The sequence below is a fragment of the Drosophila persimilis genome, unplaced genomic scaffold (assembly GCF_003286085.1).
Source record: "Drosophila persimilis strain 14011-0111.01,24,50 unplaced genomic scaffold, DperRS2 tig00000000-arrow-pilon, whole genome shotgun sequence".
Taxonomy (NCBI): Eukaryota; Metazoa; Arthropoda; class Insecta; order Diptera; family Drosophilidae; genus Drosophila; species Drosophila persimilis.
Window position 1 is genome coordinate 3,511,227 of NW_020825288.1, and position 16,170 is coordinate 3,527,396.

The following is a 16,170-nucleotide window of genomic DNA, read 5'->3' on the forward strand; positions in this document are numbered from 1 at the left end:
CAGAACAAACAGTGCTGGCATTATGCGCAGCCCAGGATCCAGGATCCAGGACGCAGGACCCAGCTCCCAGCACCCAGCACCACCCAGACCACAAGGATAACAAAGGACGCAAGGAGCAGGAGAGGAAACGTAAAGTTGCTGCGCTTTTCACTTTTCCATTTATTAATGAATTTATTGGCCCGACTGCATTTGATGGGCAAATGCATTTCCACATTTATCCTGGCACTGGCCCTGGCAGGATTCGAACGGGGTCGGAATCGAATGGTGGCATGGAAATGGCTGAGTTTGTGGGGGGTGCCATTGGCTAAGGGGTAGATCTACGCATAACATTTATCATACTCGTAGCTTTTTGTTTTGGTTACATTTCAGCTGCCTTTGTTGTCCGGGCGGGTGTTTGTCTCCTGTTTGATGGGTGGGTGGTAGCGATGGTAATGGATCCTGGCAGCTGTCGAAAACCAAAGTGCCGAACCTTGGTAATTAATAGTGCGGAAAGGCAATTTTGGTAATTCTAGGATTACAATAGAGAGGAAGAGAGAGGGATACACAGGGGAGAGAATAATGGAACTGGCAAAAAGTAAAAGTCAGCAAACATTTGAGATCCCTGTCAAATCCCCTTTGAATGCAACTCGTTTTGGACTTCCCCGAGAATGACTTTTCGTTTCTTGCAAGAACAACAGATGTCATAGGAGAAACGGTATCTATTTAAACGAAATTTTCACATTGGTTATACACTTCAAGGGTATATAACCGAAGATTAGATTAGTAGATTCGTAGACTCGTATTTATTGGACAAAACTGAAACTACATCTGTTCTATCTGTTCAAAATTTGTCAACCTAGGAGATAAGTTTGAAAAATTGCTCGTTCGAAAGTATTTGGAAACATGCAAAAGACCTGGAGAATGCCGCTGCACAAGCGTAAAATATGGAAGAAGACCTCGATGCTGGGTCGCCTGGTGTACTATATGCAGCCTTTGGTGGATCATCTGCAGGATTTCTGGCTGCAGCCTTGGTTGGTTCCCTTCCCCACAATGCTGAAGGTCGTATATACCTGCGTCCTCGTTTTCGTCATTCTTCTGCCGATCCTTTTTCCACTATTTGTCGTGCTCGTCTACTATGGCATCTTCCAGTACGTGAGCGAGCAGCACTCTTGGTTCCACTTTGGTGAGAACTGGGATCTCCTCGGTTCTTTGGTATATCTTTGGAATTTTGAAGTGACCAACAACAAGTATAAGCTCTACGTGAACATGTGCTTTGATCGGTATCGCGTGATCATAACAGCCATATCTGCGACAGTGGACTATACGCGCATGGCCCTGAATTTCCTCTGTGAATGAATGAATGCCGATCTCTTCAAATTGTGACGTTACAAAATTCTAATAAATGCAAATGTATAAACAACAAAGCGACATATTCCATAAACTATTTTAAAAAATATACATTTAAATTTTTAGTAATGAATAGGGTATGTAAACGTCCATACCTCTCGTATTATTTTCATTTCACTTGCAGCATGTTGACGAGGCCTTTGCATGTAGCTGTAGATACTAGCAACATTATCGAACATTTAAAAGTATGTGGCGATGATAATCAAACAGATATACACATATATCGTATGTGTTCATGAGCCCGCGGGCTTTCAAATGAACTGAGCTCACGGCGGCAAGTATTATATATAGAGATTATTAAGTTGTCACGTATGCCTCTCTCTTCGGCTATTTGATCAGCCCAAAATGACCATGTGGCTAATTGCCTTGGGAATTCTAGTTCTGAAAAGTGCGGATGAAATATTCAAACTATTTAATACATCGATATTATAAAGCGATACATCCTATCGAAAAATTCTATCGAACATATTTTGTCAACATGATGCCGGGCAACATTTTTAGGTCCGCAGCAACACTTTTAGGTCCCCAGCAACATTTTAAAATGGTCGAATTGAAAGAACGGCCTTTGCGCCCCGAAACAGAAAAAAATCTCGTGAGTTTTGAACATGTCGGCCCCGGAGGAAACAACAGAAAAATAGTGTCGAATTTTTTTCTGAATTCAGAAAAGTCCGTTGATATCACTAAGCAATAATATTATCAAAAAAAATATATAAATATCAATATTTGATAGTTTTATCAATAAAAGTAAATATCTTGGCCGCGGCACGCAAGACAACAAAAACCCGACGGTTGGCGCTTTTAAGCGAATTTAGCAGTTCCGTTGATACTTATATCCCAAATAATTATGCCAAAAACAAATATCACCTACAAAAATAGTGTACAATGAATATTCAACATGACTAGGGCAATCGCTTCCTTCCGGTTTCCAGTGACTTTTCCCCTGGTGAAGTTACAGATCTCTGATAGGAAATTTGAAATCGTCGTCGCTGGCGTCAACATTTGATAAAGCCTTTAATACGATAACGATCTATATATAAAATCGTGATTGTGTTTAAAACCTTGCTCTGATTACGCAAATTGCAGTGACTGCCGCAGTCCAAAGAGTCCAAAGAGAAAAGAGAGATTCTGCGGTAAAAGTGCTCCCCGTTTTCCCGTTTCCCCTCCATAAACCATAAACAAATGCAGATCGCCTTATCAGATCGGGGGTTTGGAGATTTATTTCGTTATTGCTTATAGCGGAGCAGTAAAGTTTTTTTGTTTTACATTTTTAATTTATATAACGGTGTGGTTGTGCGGTGCGGTTCCTGTTCTGGTTCTCGAAGAAGATCCCCCAGTTAGTGGTTGTTGTTGTTGTTGGTGCTGCCTAACCCGTTTATGTTTTACCCGACTTGGCCAACTCCGATATGGGGAGTGGAGTGGAGTAGTGGAGTGGAGTGGAGTGGAGGGGCACGCACATACAAACAATGCATCAAGTTGTTGTTCTGGCGCATCCATGTATCTGTAAGATACACGTACTTGCCGCACACACCTTGTGCCCCTCAGTGTTTCCTTATTGACTGACGACTGGGCTGGCTTCTCCTCCTCCTCCTCCTCCTCCTGCTGCTGCTGCTCTCCTCTTGCGCGGCGGCTCTTGGGGCAATGTTTATTTTTGTTTGCTATCCCCACAGCAAGCGGGAAAAACAAGTTTTCCTCTTTGAAAAAGAAAAAAAAAACAACCTCAACACAGCACACAGCAGCAGCAGCAGCAGCCACAACTGCGCCGCAGCTTAGGTCTTGGAAAATACTTTGTGAAAAGTTCAAGTGAAGACAACTGTTGCATTCAAAATACCACAAAATGAATTCATATATATTTTACACTCAAGTTGGGAGTTGAGGCGAAGAAAGACATGCGGAAAATGCGTTAATTAGCGGATAAAAAAGTATCTGCCAGTGACTCGAATAAAGTCGTTAATCAAAAGCCGGACGGATCGGTGTGTAATTAGCAAATGTCGCCAGCCACAGAGAGAGAGATATCTGCATAAAGAAATACGAAACATGTGAAAGTTTATTTTTTTTTGGCTGCATTTCAGAGCAACCAAAAAAAGTTAATACGAAATATAAGTAGGAGTGTGTGTGTGTGCGGCATAAGTAATTAATTTCAGTGGGGCCTCTTTAACAAGGGGAGACAGAAAAGTGTCAAAACGGGCGTGAAAAATAACCCACCCGTGAACTCCCCCATAAAATATATTTATTGGCATGCAACAAGTGTTTGCCATATGTCCGCGGCCGCCGATTCGGTTTTCCCTCAGTGTTTTTTCTGGTGTTCTGATTGTGCAATTTACTCAAAAAGTGAAGTTCTTTACCCCCACCTCCATCTAGCGCCCCCCGATAATCACAAAAACTGAATCATCCGAATGGTATTCCTATATCTGAGAGAGCCATAGCGAAAAATAGTGCACATCGAGAGAACATATAGAACTCCATCAAAATGGGCTTCTCATCGGCCCTGCAAAGTCGGGCCGCACACGAGGCGCTCATCGTGCGGCAGGATGCCGAGCTGCGTCTCATGGAGACCATGAAGAGATCCATCCAGTTGAAGGCCAAATGCGACAAGGAATACGCAATCAGTTTGACAGCTGTGGCCCAACAGGGTCTGAAAATCGATCGGGCTGACGAAATGCAAGGTAAATACAAGACCAAAACATCCCCATTCCCAGCGCCATCGCCATCGCCATCCCCATCCCCATCTCCACATCCCATTCCGAATAGCGGACAGTCTTTGGCAGATAAGATACCATACCCCAGACAGCCGCCAATTGTTTGGTCAACGATACTACGGATATTTTGCAAGTGCAATTCCAAGAAAAGAACATTCCTCTGATTGCAGTAGACCAACCTGCCTAAAGATAAGTGTTTTTGTTTTGTTTTCTTTTGTTTTGAGCTCGCCAAACAGACTTTATGGGGCATTGATTGAACACCAGCTATGATAACTGTAGAATACAAGTCCTAATCAATTTATGATAGGCAAAAAATTCGAGCTGTAGAAGCTCCCCCAGACTGATAAAAACTGTTAAAATTTTGAAATCAAAGCAGAAATATGCATTGCCAGAAAATACAGTTGTTGAAAATTGTTAACATCTGTTCGAAATCTGGAAATATATGTAGTTCAAACAAGTGAATGAATCTTTCGGATATGCTCGAGAGAGAGTGTTTCTTTTGAGGCTTATGTTGCAACTGTTGACATATACATTACTCAGAGAATTGTTTCGAGGTTTCCTCGGTTATAGGAACCACCAGCTATCATCCATTAGTCAGAGCATTACGCCCGTTGCAAGGGTTGCGTCTGTTGTTGTCGATAAACTGTCCAGTCAATGTCCCTTGTCCCTTGTACCCAGCCGAGTGACGCCAAATGGACAATCGCCACAAACCAGAAATAAGTAGTCACAGCCCAGGGAGGGAGGGAGAGGCAGAGAGAGAGAGAGAGAGAGAGAGTTATTAAAGCTCGCATGCCATTAAGTTGGGAAAGGAAGCATCTGTTCAGCCATATATCTTACATATAGTTTATATCCTGAGCCTCTTGCCAAAATCTAGTCTCCTTCCTATTGTTGTTTGTGCTTCGGTTTTAGTGTGAATTTTGGCAGCCTCCGCCACCGGCCAAAAGGGAAGCTTCCGGAGTGAAGCCAATCGCGTGACTTGATCGCGTTTCCCAGTGAGTAATACGCGTAAGGTTTTATTTCAAGCGATTTGAGATAATCACCAGACAAGCAAATTGTTTTCAACTACCGTGCTCCGTGCTCCGTGCTCTGTGCTCTGTGTGGCATCATCAGCCACGGACAGGACTCGGCTCCACCTCATGTGGGTAATTTCTGGAAAACTGGCAAAACGTTCTGTGTATCTCCAAGATACTTGCACTGCACTGCACTAAGCTCATCAAAGTGTCGACAAAGTGCAGCTGTCCGCCCCAGTGCCCAGAGCAGCACACACCCTTCCAGATGCGGACTACGAGTGTAATTGCTATAATTTCCAGTCAGTGTCAGTTTTGGGGCCTGGGAAATGTTTCTGTTTGCTGTTTACATTGCCAAACAAACGTATCCGCTGGTTGGGAGCGCACAAGCACACGCACACGCACACTCACACGCACTCAATGCTTCCATAGCGAATGATTTAGTTCGGACCATTTGATAGTTTCACAGATACAGCCAGAGACAGACACAGACACAGACGTAGACTGCAGCAGCTGCCTCGTATTTTATTCTCTGCTGACTTCTCTGATTTGCCTCTCGTCTCACCTTGACCATGAACTTGGGGTTGGGAGCAAGCAGCTCTGCTCCACTGTTCCACTGCTCTGACTGCAACGAAACTGAGTTTCGAATGAAACTCAACGAACCGAAAAAGATTTTGGCCAACTATTCCGTTTCCGTTTTGTTTGGCAGCTAGTTTATGGTGGAATCAACCGAAAATCTGAGCTGAAGCGAGGCTGAATCATTGGCTGAACTTTTCCCCAACTGGTAAGTGGAGACAATTCGAGTGGAGACATGACTCACAGCCGTATGCAATTTGTGGATTTGTCTCGGGTTTTGCGGTCATTAAAACGGTCCGATTGTTTATCAGTCTATTGCGTCTTTGGATTTTCGAAAATGCAATGCCACCGGATACCCATCATCCAACATCACAACCTGTTGGGTATCGAAATCAAATGCCTAATTACATTTTTACCCCCCCCTTTGTATCAGCTTTCTCTTTCTTAGCTAATGATCGTTTGTTTTTCGTCTTGCAGGCAGCCTCATCACAAAGTCCTGGCGATCCTACATGGATGAGCTGGACCAACAGGCCAAACAGTTCAAGTCGAATGCCGAGCAGCTGGAAGTGGTCTGCGACAAGCTGACACATCTCTCGCAGGACAAGCGGAAGGCGCGCAAGGCCTACCAGGAGGAGCACGCCAAAATTGCGGCACGCCTCAATCATGTGAGTGTCCGGGCCAACACCTCAAATAGCCCGTAATGCCCGAACCCAAACCCAAAAACAATTTTAAGACGCACCCCAATCGCAGTGCAAATAACTCATTAAAGCCCTGTGTGCACTGGGGGAAAAAATGTTTGATAGTAATTCTGTATCTTTGGAGGCGCTAAAGAATGTTGAATAAGAGTAGTGTATCTGTGGATTATGAAACTTTTACATGATTATCATGAAAGATGAAAGATCGTTTCTCAATGACAGATAGGTCTTTAAACCATTGAAGCTTGGATGTTTATTCATGAGCACCTTGGAAATACCTTGCAGATAAAGTAATAATCTTCTTGCAAACAATCAGATTTCTGCGAGTGTAGAAATTAATTTATGATTACCATTGAAGAGTCAACAACAGAACAGCAATAACAAACAATAGCAATAATGATTATGAGAGTTTGGTGTTTGGGGCTTGGGGCTCGGAATGGATCCATGAACCTATGGGACTCTCGCCCACAGCTGGCTTTTGTTGTTTGTCTTCTACTGGCCTATTGTTCGATGTTCTTATGTCGTATATTAAGTATTTGTATAATCAAAATAAATAATATTATTATTATGCTTTGGCTGCGGAAAAGAAGAAACGAAACTCTTGGGGAATACGCGTATTTAAGCGGCTTACGGCTTACGGTTTACGGCTTACGGTTTACGGTTTAAGGGGCTTGTAAACACTCCACTCCACTCGCGAAAAGCAGAACGAGACACACACCACAAACGCCTTTGTTAGAGAGCCCCGAAAACACCGCGTACTAAATCAATAGAAGTGTTTATTTATGAGTCGTGTCGTGCCGTGTTGTGTGGGGCAACAAGTTTATTAACCCATGGGGCACGGCATTAGAACAACAACAGCCGAGAATCGAGAGCAACACAAGCGTGAAGAAGGGTCAACAAATTGGTCTATACATCAGTCCTCCTGTATTCACGGATGCTGGCTGCTGACAGCGAAATTAGCATTTGACAGCCAACAAAGAAGTCGCCAAAAAGGTGGCCATGCGGCATGTTGCAAACAGAAAACAGATCTGTAGCCGATGTGGCAACAGCAGCGGCCAGGGAACAGCGAACAGCCGCTGCCAATATGGCCCCGCCAATGACCCAATAAAAATTGTTGTGTTGTTGTGATTCTGGCATAGAATTCTGGCCCGGCCACTGTTTTATATCTTCCTGCGGCCTTTGTCAAATCTAAACAAAAGTCTTGCTGGCCGCTGCATTGCTCTACGGCTCCACGGCTCTACGGCTCTCTATACTCTAGTATTATTTATTTATTTATCAGTATATGTATCTTTATCTGTATCTAGGTGGCCATCTATCTATTATTTGCTTGTTTTCTGCCGCTGCAAACAACAAAAAGATATTTGCGCCGCAGCTTTTGCCAAAAACGAAATGCCCAGAATGCCAATCAAAATTTCGGCAGTTCCTCGAAGATTTCTTCTCTCCTCGTACGAATTTGTTTATGGCGTCTATGGCCGGTTCAAAGTTTAATGGATCTGATGAAATGCTCAACAAACTTGTTCCAGTTACGACTATTTCTTTGCCACAATGGAGTGGCATGGCTTGGTGCGCTGGCTGCTCTTTCCACTTCATCGTCCATAATATGTAATCGAATAAAAAGCAAAGCAGCAAAAGGAAGCAAAATGCCACTGGCAACAACACATGCTCCAAACTTGCGCCAAGCTCCAGTCAATTGACAACAATTTAGTGAAATAGCTATAAAAATTACTAAGCAGACAGCAGCAGAATCAGCAGCAGCAAACGAGAATGAAAGGGTAACCAAGGAACCGAAGCAATTGATACCCTCAGGAAACAATGGTTTCTTTGGTAAATACAGTCTACTTTTAAGACTCTACTAGCTGTAGGTTATATGACTTCATATATAATAGACTGTGCCGGTCTGAAGTGTAACTTTTGAGCTTACTGCTGTTTGAAGATCTTTTCCATCGCGATGTTCAAAAAAAGACTAGTTTTATCCGATAAACTAATCAATTTTCTATAGGCTGGGCTAATTTTTATATGCGTGACTTTAGTGCACTATTTTGTACAATTTTTTAAGCGAAAAATGGTCCTACATTTTTCGTACTACTACAATGTTGATCAAGATGTGGCTATGGTTCGTAGATTCCTATTATATTTGGTTCTTTGCCTTAAAGAATGACCAATGTCAATCTGGGAAGCTCTATAATACAGAAAAACTATCAGTAAATCTGGTAATGGTTATGAAACATGGCTTTTCGAGTCCTTTGACCTCCTCTTTTGACAAACTAAAGTCACAAAACTATAGTACCCTCTTTTGAAGAGCATAAAAAGCACAACAAAACTCTCGATAAAAGACTCCAAGTGGAAGATGAGTCGAGCTCGCCTTTGGCTCCGGCTTGAATAAGTTGGAGCAGTCAACACAGCCACAACTCTTGGCCATGCCCTCTCCCAACCCCTCAGCCCCTCTACCCCTCCAGGCGGTACCAGTTCTTTTCTTTCTTTATTGGACTTTGACTTTGTAATATTTGCGCAATGGTCTGTTCGAACAGAGCAGCAATATCGCTTGAGTTATTGTCCGAAAGAGCGAGAGACCAAAGGAGAACCATCGAGGAATTGTTGCTGTTGCTGTTGCTGATGCTGTGCTGTTGATTTAATAAGTGTCTGGAAATGGGTCGCCGAGTCGGTTAGAACATGCACGTGTCCGTCTGCGGGAGTATCTGTGTGCTGTTTGCTGTGTGTGTGTGTGTGCAGTGCAGCTGGAGTGGCATCGGTTCTACTACTACAATATATGGTGTTGATGGATTGGAATTGCTGCTATTTGTTGCTGATGGATTGGCATTGGATTATTGGGAGCACTCCGCAGACAATCCACTTGTCTGGGGCTGGGAATCAAGCAAAAGAAGAAAAATTGATTGGCTTTGTTTAGATGATGCTAGCGATATAGCTAGGGGAAGCTCTAATTAGTACATTTCTAGGAGAATATTATGTTTATGGGATAGTGATTGTATAATTATCGTGGAAATTTATTGCTTCAATAAACAGTGGAAATACCAGCTCTATTTTCAAAGTTTATCAGTTTAAAAAGAGGCTTAAAGTACACAGATTTTAGCCAATAGAAGACCATAACTCTATATTAAATCTATAGTCATTTGGGGAGTGTTCTTATTACTATTCCACTAGTATTATAGTACCCCTTTACTCCCCCCTATAATCAATCGAACAATTTCCGGTCAACTTAAAAACCAATTTAGTGTTTGCTTTCGTCTGCTTAAGAAAATTACGAAAATGTACTGATAGTCTGTATCGATAGGCAAAACCTAACAAGTTTTTCATTTCCTTAAGTACTTGACTTTACGACTACTTATAAAGATTACAATGTTCGCTATCAATCGACCAATAAAACTAGTTCTATAAACCATTAAAAAACTATGACGAAATTAGAGTTTGCGGCTTTTTACATACCCAATTTCAAAATCAATATCCTTCCAGGCATAAACTGCTAACTTTTGGGTGGAAAACAGTTCATCCCAGTTTATGTCCATCGTTTATCCAGCAGAGTGTCATCCCAAAAATGTTGGAGAAAACATTTTGACTAACTGCGACTCTGGTTATTAATTGACACCACTTAAGGGCGCCCGAGAACGCCCCGCGCTACGCCCGCACTCTGCCTAATGGATGTGGAATTGGTTTTAATGTATCTTGTATCTTCTGGCTTGTCAAATGCGTTGCACACGCACACGCCCACCCTGCCCGAGGCTGAGTGCGGGCATGCCAAGAGAACGCATTAGTGCGCTTCCATTTCCGGGTGGCTTTCCACACACACACAAACACACACACATGCCACACATGGCAGCAGCAGCTTTTCTGGGGCTTCGCACCGACTATCTTTTGCATTGATAAACCGCAGAAGGCATGCTGAAATTCTCCGAAGCTGTCCGCCCATTCTGCTGCCTGAGATACATTTGTATCTATCTATCTGCGCTTGGCATTGAAAATACTTGCGGCAGCAGCGGGGCGCACTCGTATTAATTACAATAAGTTCAATTCAAGTATCTCTATGGCTTTAAGGCTTGCACAACCGGCAACAATCGGTCGTCTGTCTGCTCGCATTGGTATGCCAGATAAGCCGATAAGATACGGCTGTGAGAAGTCGGCCCAGAGCGGGGTGGATCGGGGGCTGGGTTGGGATGTGCAAACAAAAATTTTACTGCATACGAATGCAGTAGCCAGCATTTCTATTGAAGTAGTATCTATCCGGTCCACATGGCCCCGCCACTTGAAGATACTTCACGCAAAAGAGAGCTCCGGCCAGCGTCTGATTGAAATTTCCCATTAAACGCATAGAAATCAAGTCTAATGAGAGTCCCTCATCCAAAGGGGGTTCGGAATGCTCTGTATGTTACTCAAGTGTCGGCGCCAAAGTTATTTTTTCCACCCCAAACCCCACCGAGAACGCTGAGAACCCCGGGGGGCATGGCACCCCTTCACTTGAGAGTCAATTGGTTCTATACAAAGGCCTCTGGACATGCCATTTAATTGAGCTGCATTGACCTGTGTGCCCGCTCGGGAGTTCTCAAGTGTCTGCAAAGTTTTGCCCCATGTATAATTGCCCCACGCACCCACAAAGGACCGATGAAACCAGAGATAGATTCGAGGATGAACTAAACGAATGCCGACCGAAAGTTTTGAATAGTTTTCGGGGCAATCTTGGGCTTAGGATACGGATGGTTTCGCACCACCAAATGCGTTTGGGGCCATAAATTCTGAATGCCTTGATCCTTAAATGCTGCAGCCCATAAAATGGCAAAACAACTTAACTGTTTGCCGGCTGCGTGGGGGTTGTGTCGGGCCGAGGGAGTCACAAAAAGTTTCTTGACATTGCAACAAAAGCAGCACAAATTGCTGGCGGGGTGGCAGGCGGCGAGGCAGGCGACAGACAAGACACACACATGCTGTTGCTCCAGCGAACACAAAGACAACTTGTAGATACTTTTGTATCTGTTTATCTGCTAGTCACTGCCATAAGTTGCCCGGCCATGTAAGCCCAGTGATTTCCATCGTCGTGCAGCTGCAAAGCTCAGTCTCTCAGTCTCTAAAACTCCAAACTACAAACTCCAAACAGAACTGCACGCAGCATAAAAATTAGAGTTGATATTTGTTGACAACAAACATGTGGCAAAGTTTGCTTTCCTCGGGTCGAGGGGGCGAGCTGGGACTCCCCTTGTGATTGGGACTGGGGGGTGCACCTCCTCCATGGATTGTATAAACGAAACTTGCGGTCTGCCGGACGACGTCATGGCGTGCGTCTGGCTCTGGGCGACAGGCGCTACAGCCTGGGGTTGCTTTCGAACATTTACCCCCAAATGTTTTGGGGGGTTGCTGTTGCTGTTGCCAGCATAATTGCCATATAATGGAACTGGCATTGGCGCCGTATCCCCCAGCACGCCCAGACTGGGGCCCAGACCCAAGCCAGAGGCCAGTTCCGGCTGCAGTTCTCTCCGACTTGCAACTTTCTATCGGGCCATCGTCTGCTGTTTGCGGAACTATTAACCGGCCATCGCCAGCTCCAGCTCCATCGCCCGCTCCCAGCCCCAACGACATCGTCTGGAACTGCGTGTTTGCCAAACTCCAAAGACTCTGCGCTGCGTTGCGTTGTGCTGCGCATCGACAATGACAATGATGACGCGACTGATGATGATTACTTCCGTCAAGTGGTGACATTTTCCACAGGGCACACCGCACAGACGTCCGCGGAGAAATCTTGCAGCTGCAGAGAGTAGAGTGGCTGCCGTCTGGCCAAAAGCACAATTTCGGTATTCCATTATCTTCGCTGTCAGAGCTCCATTTGCAGGCATTGCATTGGAAATGAAGCCAACAGATAGATGCAGGGGAAGTACTAGTGTCCCATTGAAGGTTATTTCTTATAACCTTGAATTTTGGGGAATTTTCTTGTATTAAACAAATAACAAAGTCTTTCTTTAGTTCTTGAGTACCCAAAATATATAAAACTTTGTATTAAAATAGTGAAAAATTGTTTTTTATAGTTCCAAGTTCATTTGTTAATCCGCAAAAATCCCCAAAAATATATATAAAGAAATTCGGAACTTAAAATTCTTTTATTTTCCATCTGATTTATTTATCTCATTATGAGATTTTTCCTTAACGCTTTTATTTCTACTTTTTCCGGATTTATCCAATACCATTAATTCCAGCTATATCTTCTTTTTTTTGTTTATTGTTGTTTAAGGTGTGGGATCTTTTTTTGTTATTTTCCCTAGGAAATTAGCAAAAAGATAGATGGACGGACGGGTCGCCCCGGGGTCTACTGGTTCGGGATTCGCCCACGCCTTCATTTGATCTGAAAATCAAGCAGCAGCAGCAGCAAAAATTGTTTACTTATAGCCAAAAACAGCCACGAAATCCTGTTTATTTATAAACAACATTTCTTGCGCGCTAAATGACGACAAATTATAGCTATTTCAGTGCTGTTAATTTTCTAAAGAAATGAATATACCCGTCAGCATGGGTATTACCCGCCTCTCAGCCTCTCAGCCGCCCTGCCACACGGCACACGTGTCTTCCGTTTGCATTTCCATTTTCATTTTCATTTCGGAAAGTCCAGTGTGGTGGCAAATCGAGTTAAGCCTTTTGGCCAACCGCAAAAATGGCAACAAAAAAAAAGGCAGCCACAAAAATGGGGGGGAAACGAGAAAAGTTATGCAACGCAAAGGGTCATTCAGCGGGAGGGAGCGGCTGGGTGGTGTTTGAGTGACATCCAGACGGACGGGCAAACAGACTGACGACTGACAAACGACTGGAGTGAAGCGAACCACTCTGTGCAATGTCAAGCATCAGGGTTGTCAGGATAGGACAGGACGCAGCCCGGCGACGGGCTCCCGGACAGACGCCGACAATGCATAAAAGTCACTTGGTCCACACGCAGGAGGGTCCTCCTGGCTGAAATTCTAATAACGCCCCAAAACGTCAACACCACACAGTGGGCTAAGAAGTGAAAGAAATGGCGGTATAAAGGCTTTCAAATGCGAGTTTTCTGCGTTCAAATATATTCTGTAATTTAATATATACTCTCTCTAGAAGTAGCTCTATAAAATATGCTTTCTCTGGGCATATTTCTAGGCTTCTTAGTTCCCTAAGTGTGTAGAAATTTATTTAACTATTTGCTCTTCATTAAATTCTATATTTATTCCTCAAAATGTATGACTATTCGTCTATGTTTCTATCCCTAAATATGCCTTACTTTATCCAAGATTCAACAGTGATTTCCCTGAGTACTCCTCAGACTTAATTCTTTGATCAAAATGGCCATATTCGAACTCTATTTAGGCCATGTAATAACAATGCTAATAATGATATTCCCATTACACACATGTTCATTCCCATGGGTGTCTGAACCAGGGTGCTCCATCGACGTCATATCCTCCCGCTGCACCAGTCTGCGGGCAATTTGTTTCAGCCCTGAGGCACAGCCAAGTGCCAACAAATTTCGTGCATGTCATGTACGAGTAGCCCTATGTCCATGGTTACAGCCTGGCCCTTAGCTCTTTGCCTTTTGGTTAGTGTCCCAGACTTGTGGCAACATTTGGCAGAGCAACAAAAATGGCCAAATGTTGTCCTTTATGGATACACATGTAGATACATTGGGAGAGAATAGATACATTCAGTGCAGTTTTCGATTAAACTAATGGATGCCATAAATCAAAGACAGGGCGGCCAACAGTTGGCGGCAACTTTAATCAAATTTAATGCTGGCGACACCCCGAAAAAGTCGCACCGTTTGGGGGCAGGGCGAACAATTAAATTGGCAAAGCCATAATCATGGGCATTTTATGCGGCACAGACAGCCATTCTAATGGGCAAAGTTAGGGCCAGGCCAGCCCAGACAGAGATGGAGATGGAGCTTGGAAATTGGAGTCGCACGAGGTGGTTGGGGCTGTCTATGTCTAGGTCTGGGCCTGGCTCTGATAATGGCAACGCCGCCGCCATTAACAAAACGCATTATTGTTCGTAATTTTCTGTCAAATTCCTGGCGGCGCGGGAGACGCGGGGGGGCAAAGCAATTTTGCGGAACGAGCTGGCGGCAATCAACAAAACTCCAACAGAACCGAACCACCAGACACGCCCCCGACAGGCCATGCCACCACTTTCCTTGAAAACGCATTCGGTTTTTCTTTCTTTTCGTTGTGCAAAAATATTCACGTTCCTTGAGTTGCCTCCCCGCCGTAACTTCCAGAGATGTGCAAATATTTTTCGGCTTTTTTTACGGCGCCCAAACACTGAGAAAATGTTGTCGTTGTCGTTTCCATTGCCCGGCGGCGGCATTTTACGCTTCCCTTGAACATTGCTCATACGCGGCGTTGGCTCTGCAGAGAAAATACAGTGGAAAATTGAAAACCAACGAGAGATAAAGGCTGGCAATGGGAGGGGATTGCGGCATGCGGCCTGCGGACTGGGGGCTGGGGGCCGGTCTGTGTCTGCGTTAATTCGGTTTTGCTAATTTGGAATGGCGCCAAATTGAAAATAAAAACTTTGCAAGCTCGAACAAAAAAATCCCGCTCGCGGCTACAGTAAACAATCGATAATACGGCTAATTGAAAGGTTTTCCGAGGGAAGGGTGCAAGGGATGGGGTATCAAGATTTATTGCAAATTGAATCAGAGAAGCGCAAAATAAATGACATTCAATTTCAGTCTATTTTGGTGCAGATTTAATACGTTTCAAGGGGTTTAACTTTCACTGACTGGGCCCTGTACTAAATCATATAAATTTCAGGCACAAATATATCGCCTGGTTCCTGTGTCTTTAGATCTCTATAAAGTGAAATGTTTTTGTTTCTCCTCTGATTTTCTTTTTACTTTCTGTCTTTCTGTCGAACAAAACACACACAAAAGTGAAATTTATGTTCTCAGTTTCGGGGGGAGGACTAATTTATGCTGCGAAAAATAACGCGGGCCAAAAGCAATCATAGCGCCAAACATCGACCAGATCGTTGTGCATCCATTGAAAATAGGAAATTACGTAGCCGCCGCGTGTGCCGTGCAGCAGCAGAACAGGGAATTGCGACAGCTGCAGTCGAAAAATTAATACCGGCACAATTGTTTGTGATTTTCAGAAAAACTCGTCGTATCCCGAATGCTGGCTAGATTTTATAGCTGCTAAAACTAAAAATAAAAATGGCGCAGTGCAACCAGTGACTCAATCGCTTTTGGTTTTTGGTTCCCCCCTCATGGACGGGGCAAGCGATGGTCACTTAAAGCCACCAGGGCATCGGAACCACCTTCATTATTCGTTGTTTTGGAAACCACAAAAGTGCTTAAGGGCATAGGTCATGTGCGGCGACCCTGCCGCGTCTTCACCAGCGCCTGCCTCCCACCTGCTTCCTGCCTCTCCTCTGACAGCCATCTATGCAAATCAATCGATTTCCTTTCACAAAAATTCACCTTGAAAGCCCCCCGCCGTGCAGTCGAGGGCGGGCCACGCCAAAGGGGGCAAGGGTGCACAAAAAGGACAACGAAAATGTTTTGTTTGCGCTCATTAAAATGTACTTGAGCAACCAGTCAAGTGTGCACAGCGGAAAACAAGTAGGGGTGTTTGTTTGGGGGTGATTTGATAAAGATTTTGGGGGTATATTTTAAAGATTAAAAGATTTATTATAAGTATTACAAGTTCTTATTGCACATAGAATATTTATTGATCTTTTGTACCGGCCCTACCTTTTTGGGGGGTCCTATTTCCCGATTCCTGTGCTTAGATCTCCTTCTTTGGAGTGAAGGGACTTCCAATAGGATGTGTTCTGATGTTTCCTGCTCTATTT

At 44.0% G+C, this 16,170-nt stretch overlaps 2 protein-coding genes across 5 annotated transcripts in view; both read left to right on the forward strand.

Moving 5' to 3' along the window:
* The first annotated feature begins 839 nt into the window (after positions 1-839).
* LOC6594914 lies at positions 840-1,403 on the forward strand. Its single transcript, XM_002020086.2, has one exon. The coding sequence runs from the start codon at positions 883-885 to the stop codon at positions 1,333-1,335; it is 453 nt and encodes a 150-aa protein (XP_002020122.1). The 5' UTR covers positions 840-882; the 3' UTR covers positions 1,336-1,403.
* A 625-nt stretch (positions 1,404-2,028) lies between these two features.
* Positions 2,029-16,170, forward strand: part of LOC6594913 (tyrosine-protein kinase Fer) — a 29,644-nt gene continuing 15,502 nt past the window's right edge. For 2 of the 4 annotated variants that reach the window (XM_026990013.1, XM_026990017.1), the window contains exons 1-3: positions 2,029-2,052; positions 3,745-4,049; positions 6,143-6,330. In XM_026990013.1, coding sequence (XP_026845814.1) covers positions 3,854-4,049; positions 6,143-6,330 — 384 coding nt within the window. In that variant the 5' untranslated portion in view covers positions 2,029-2,052; positions 3,745-3,853. The remainder of the gene's footprint in view (positions 2,053-3,744; positions 4,050-6,142; positions 6,331-16,170) is intronic. The other 2 variants (XM_026990005.1, XM_026990009.1) reach the window with 1 other exon arrangement.

Excerpts from the sequence above, each read along its gene's own strand:
- LOC6594914 (XM_002020086.2), top strand. The coding sequence starts at position 883 with ATGCAAAAGACCTGGAGAATGCCGCTGCACAAGCGTAAAATATGGAAG.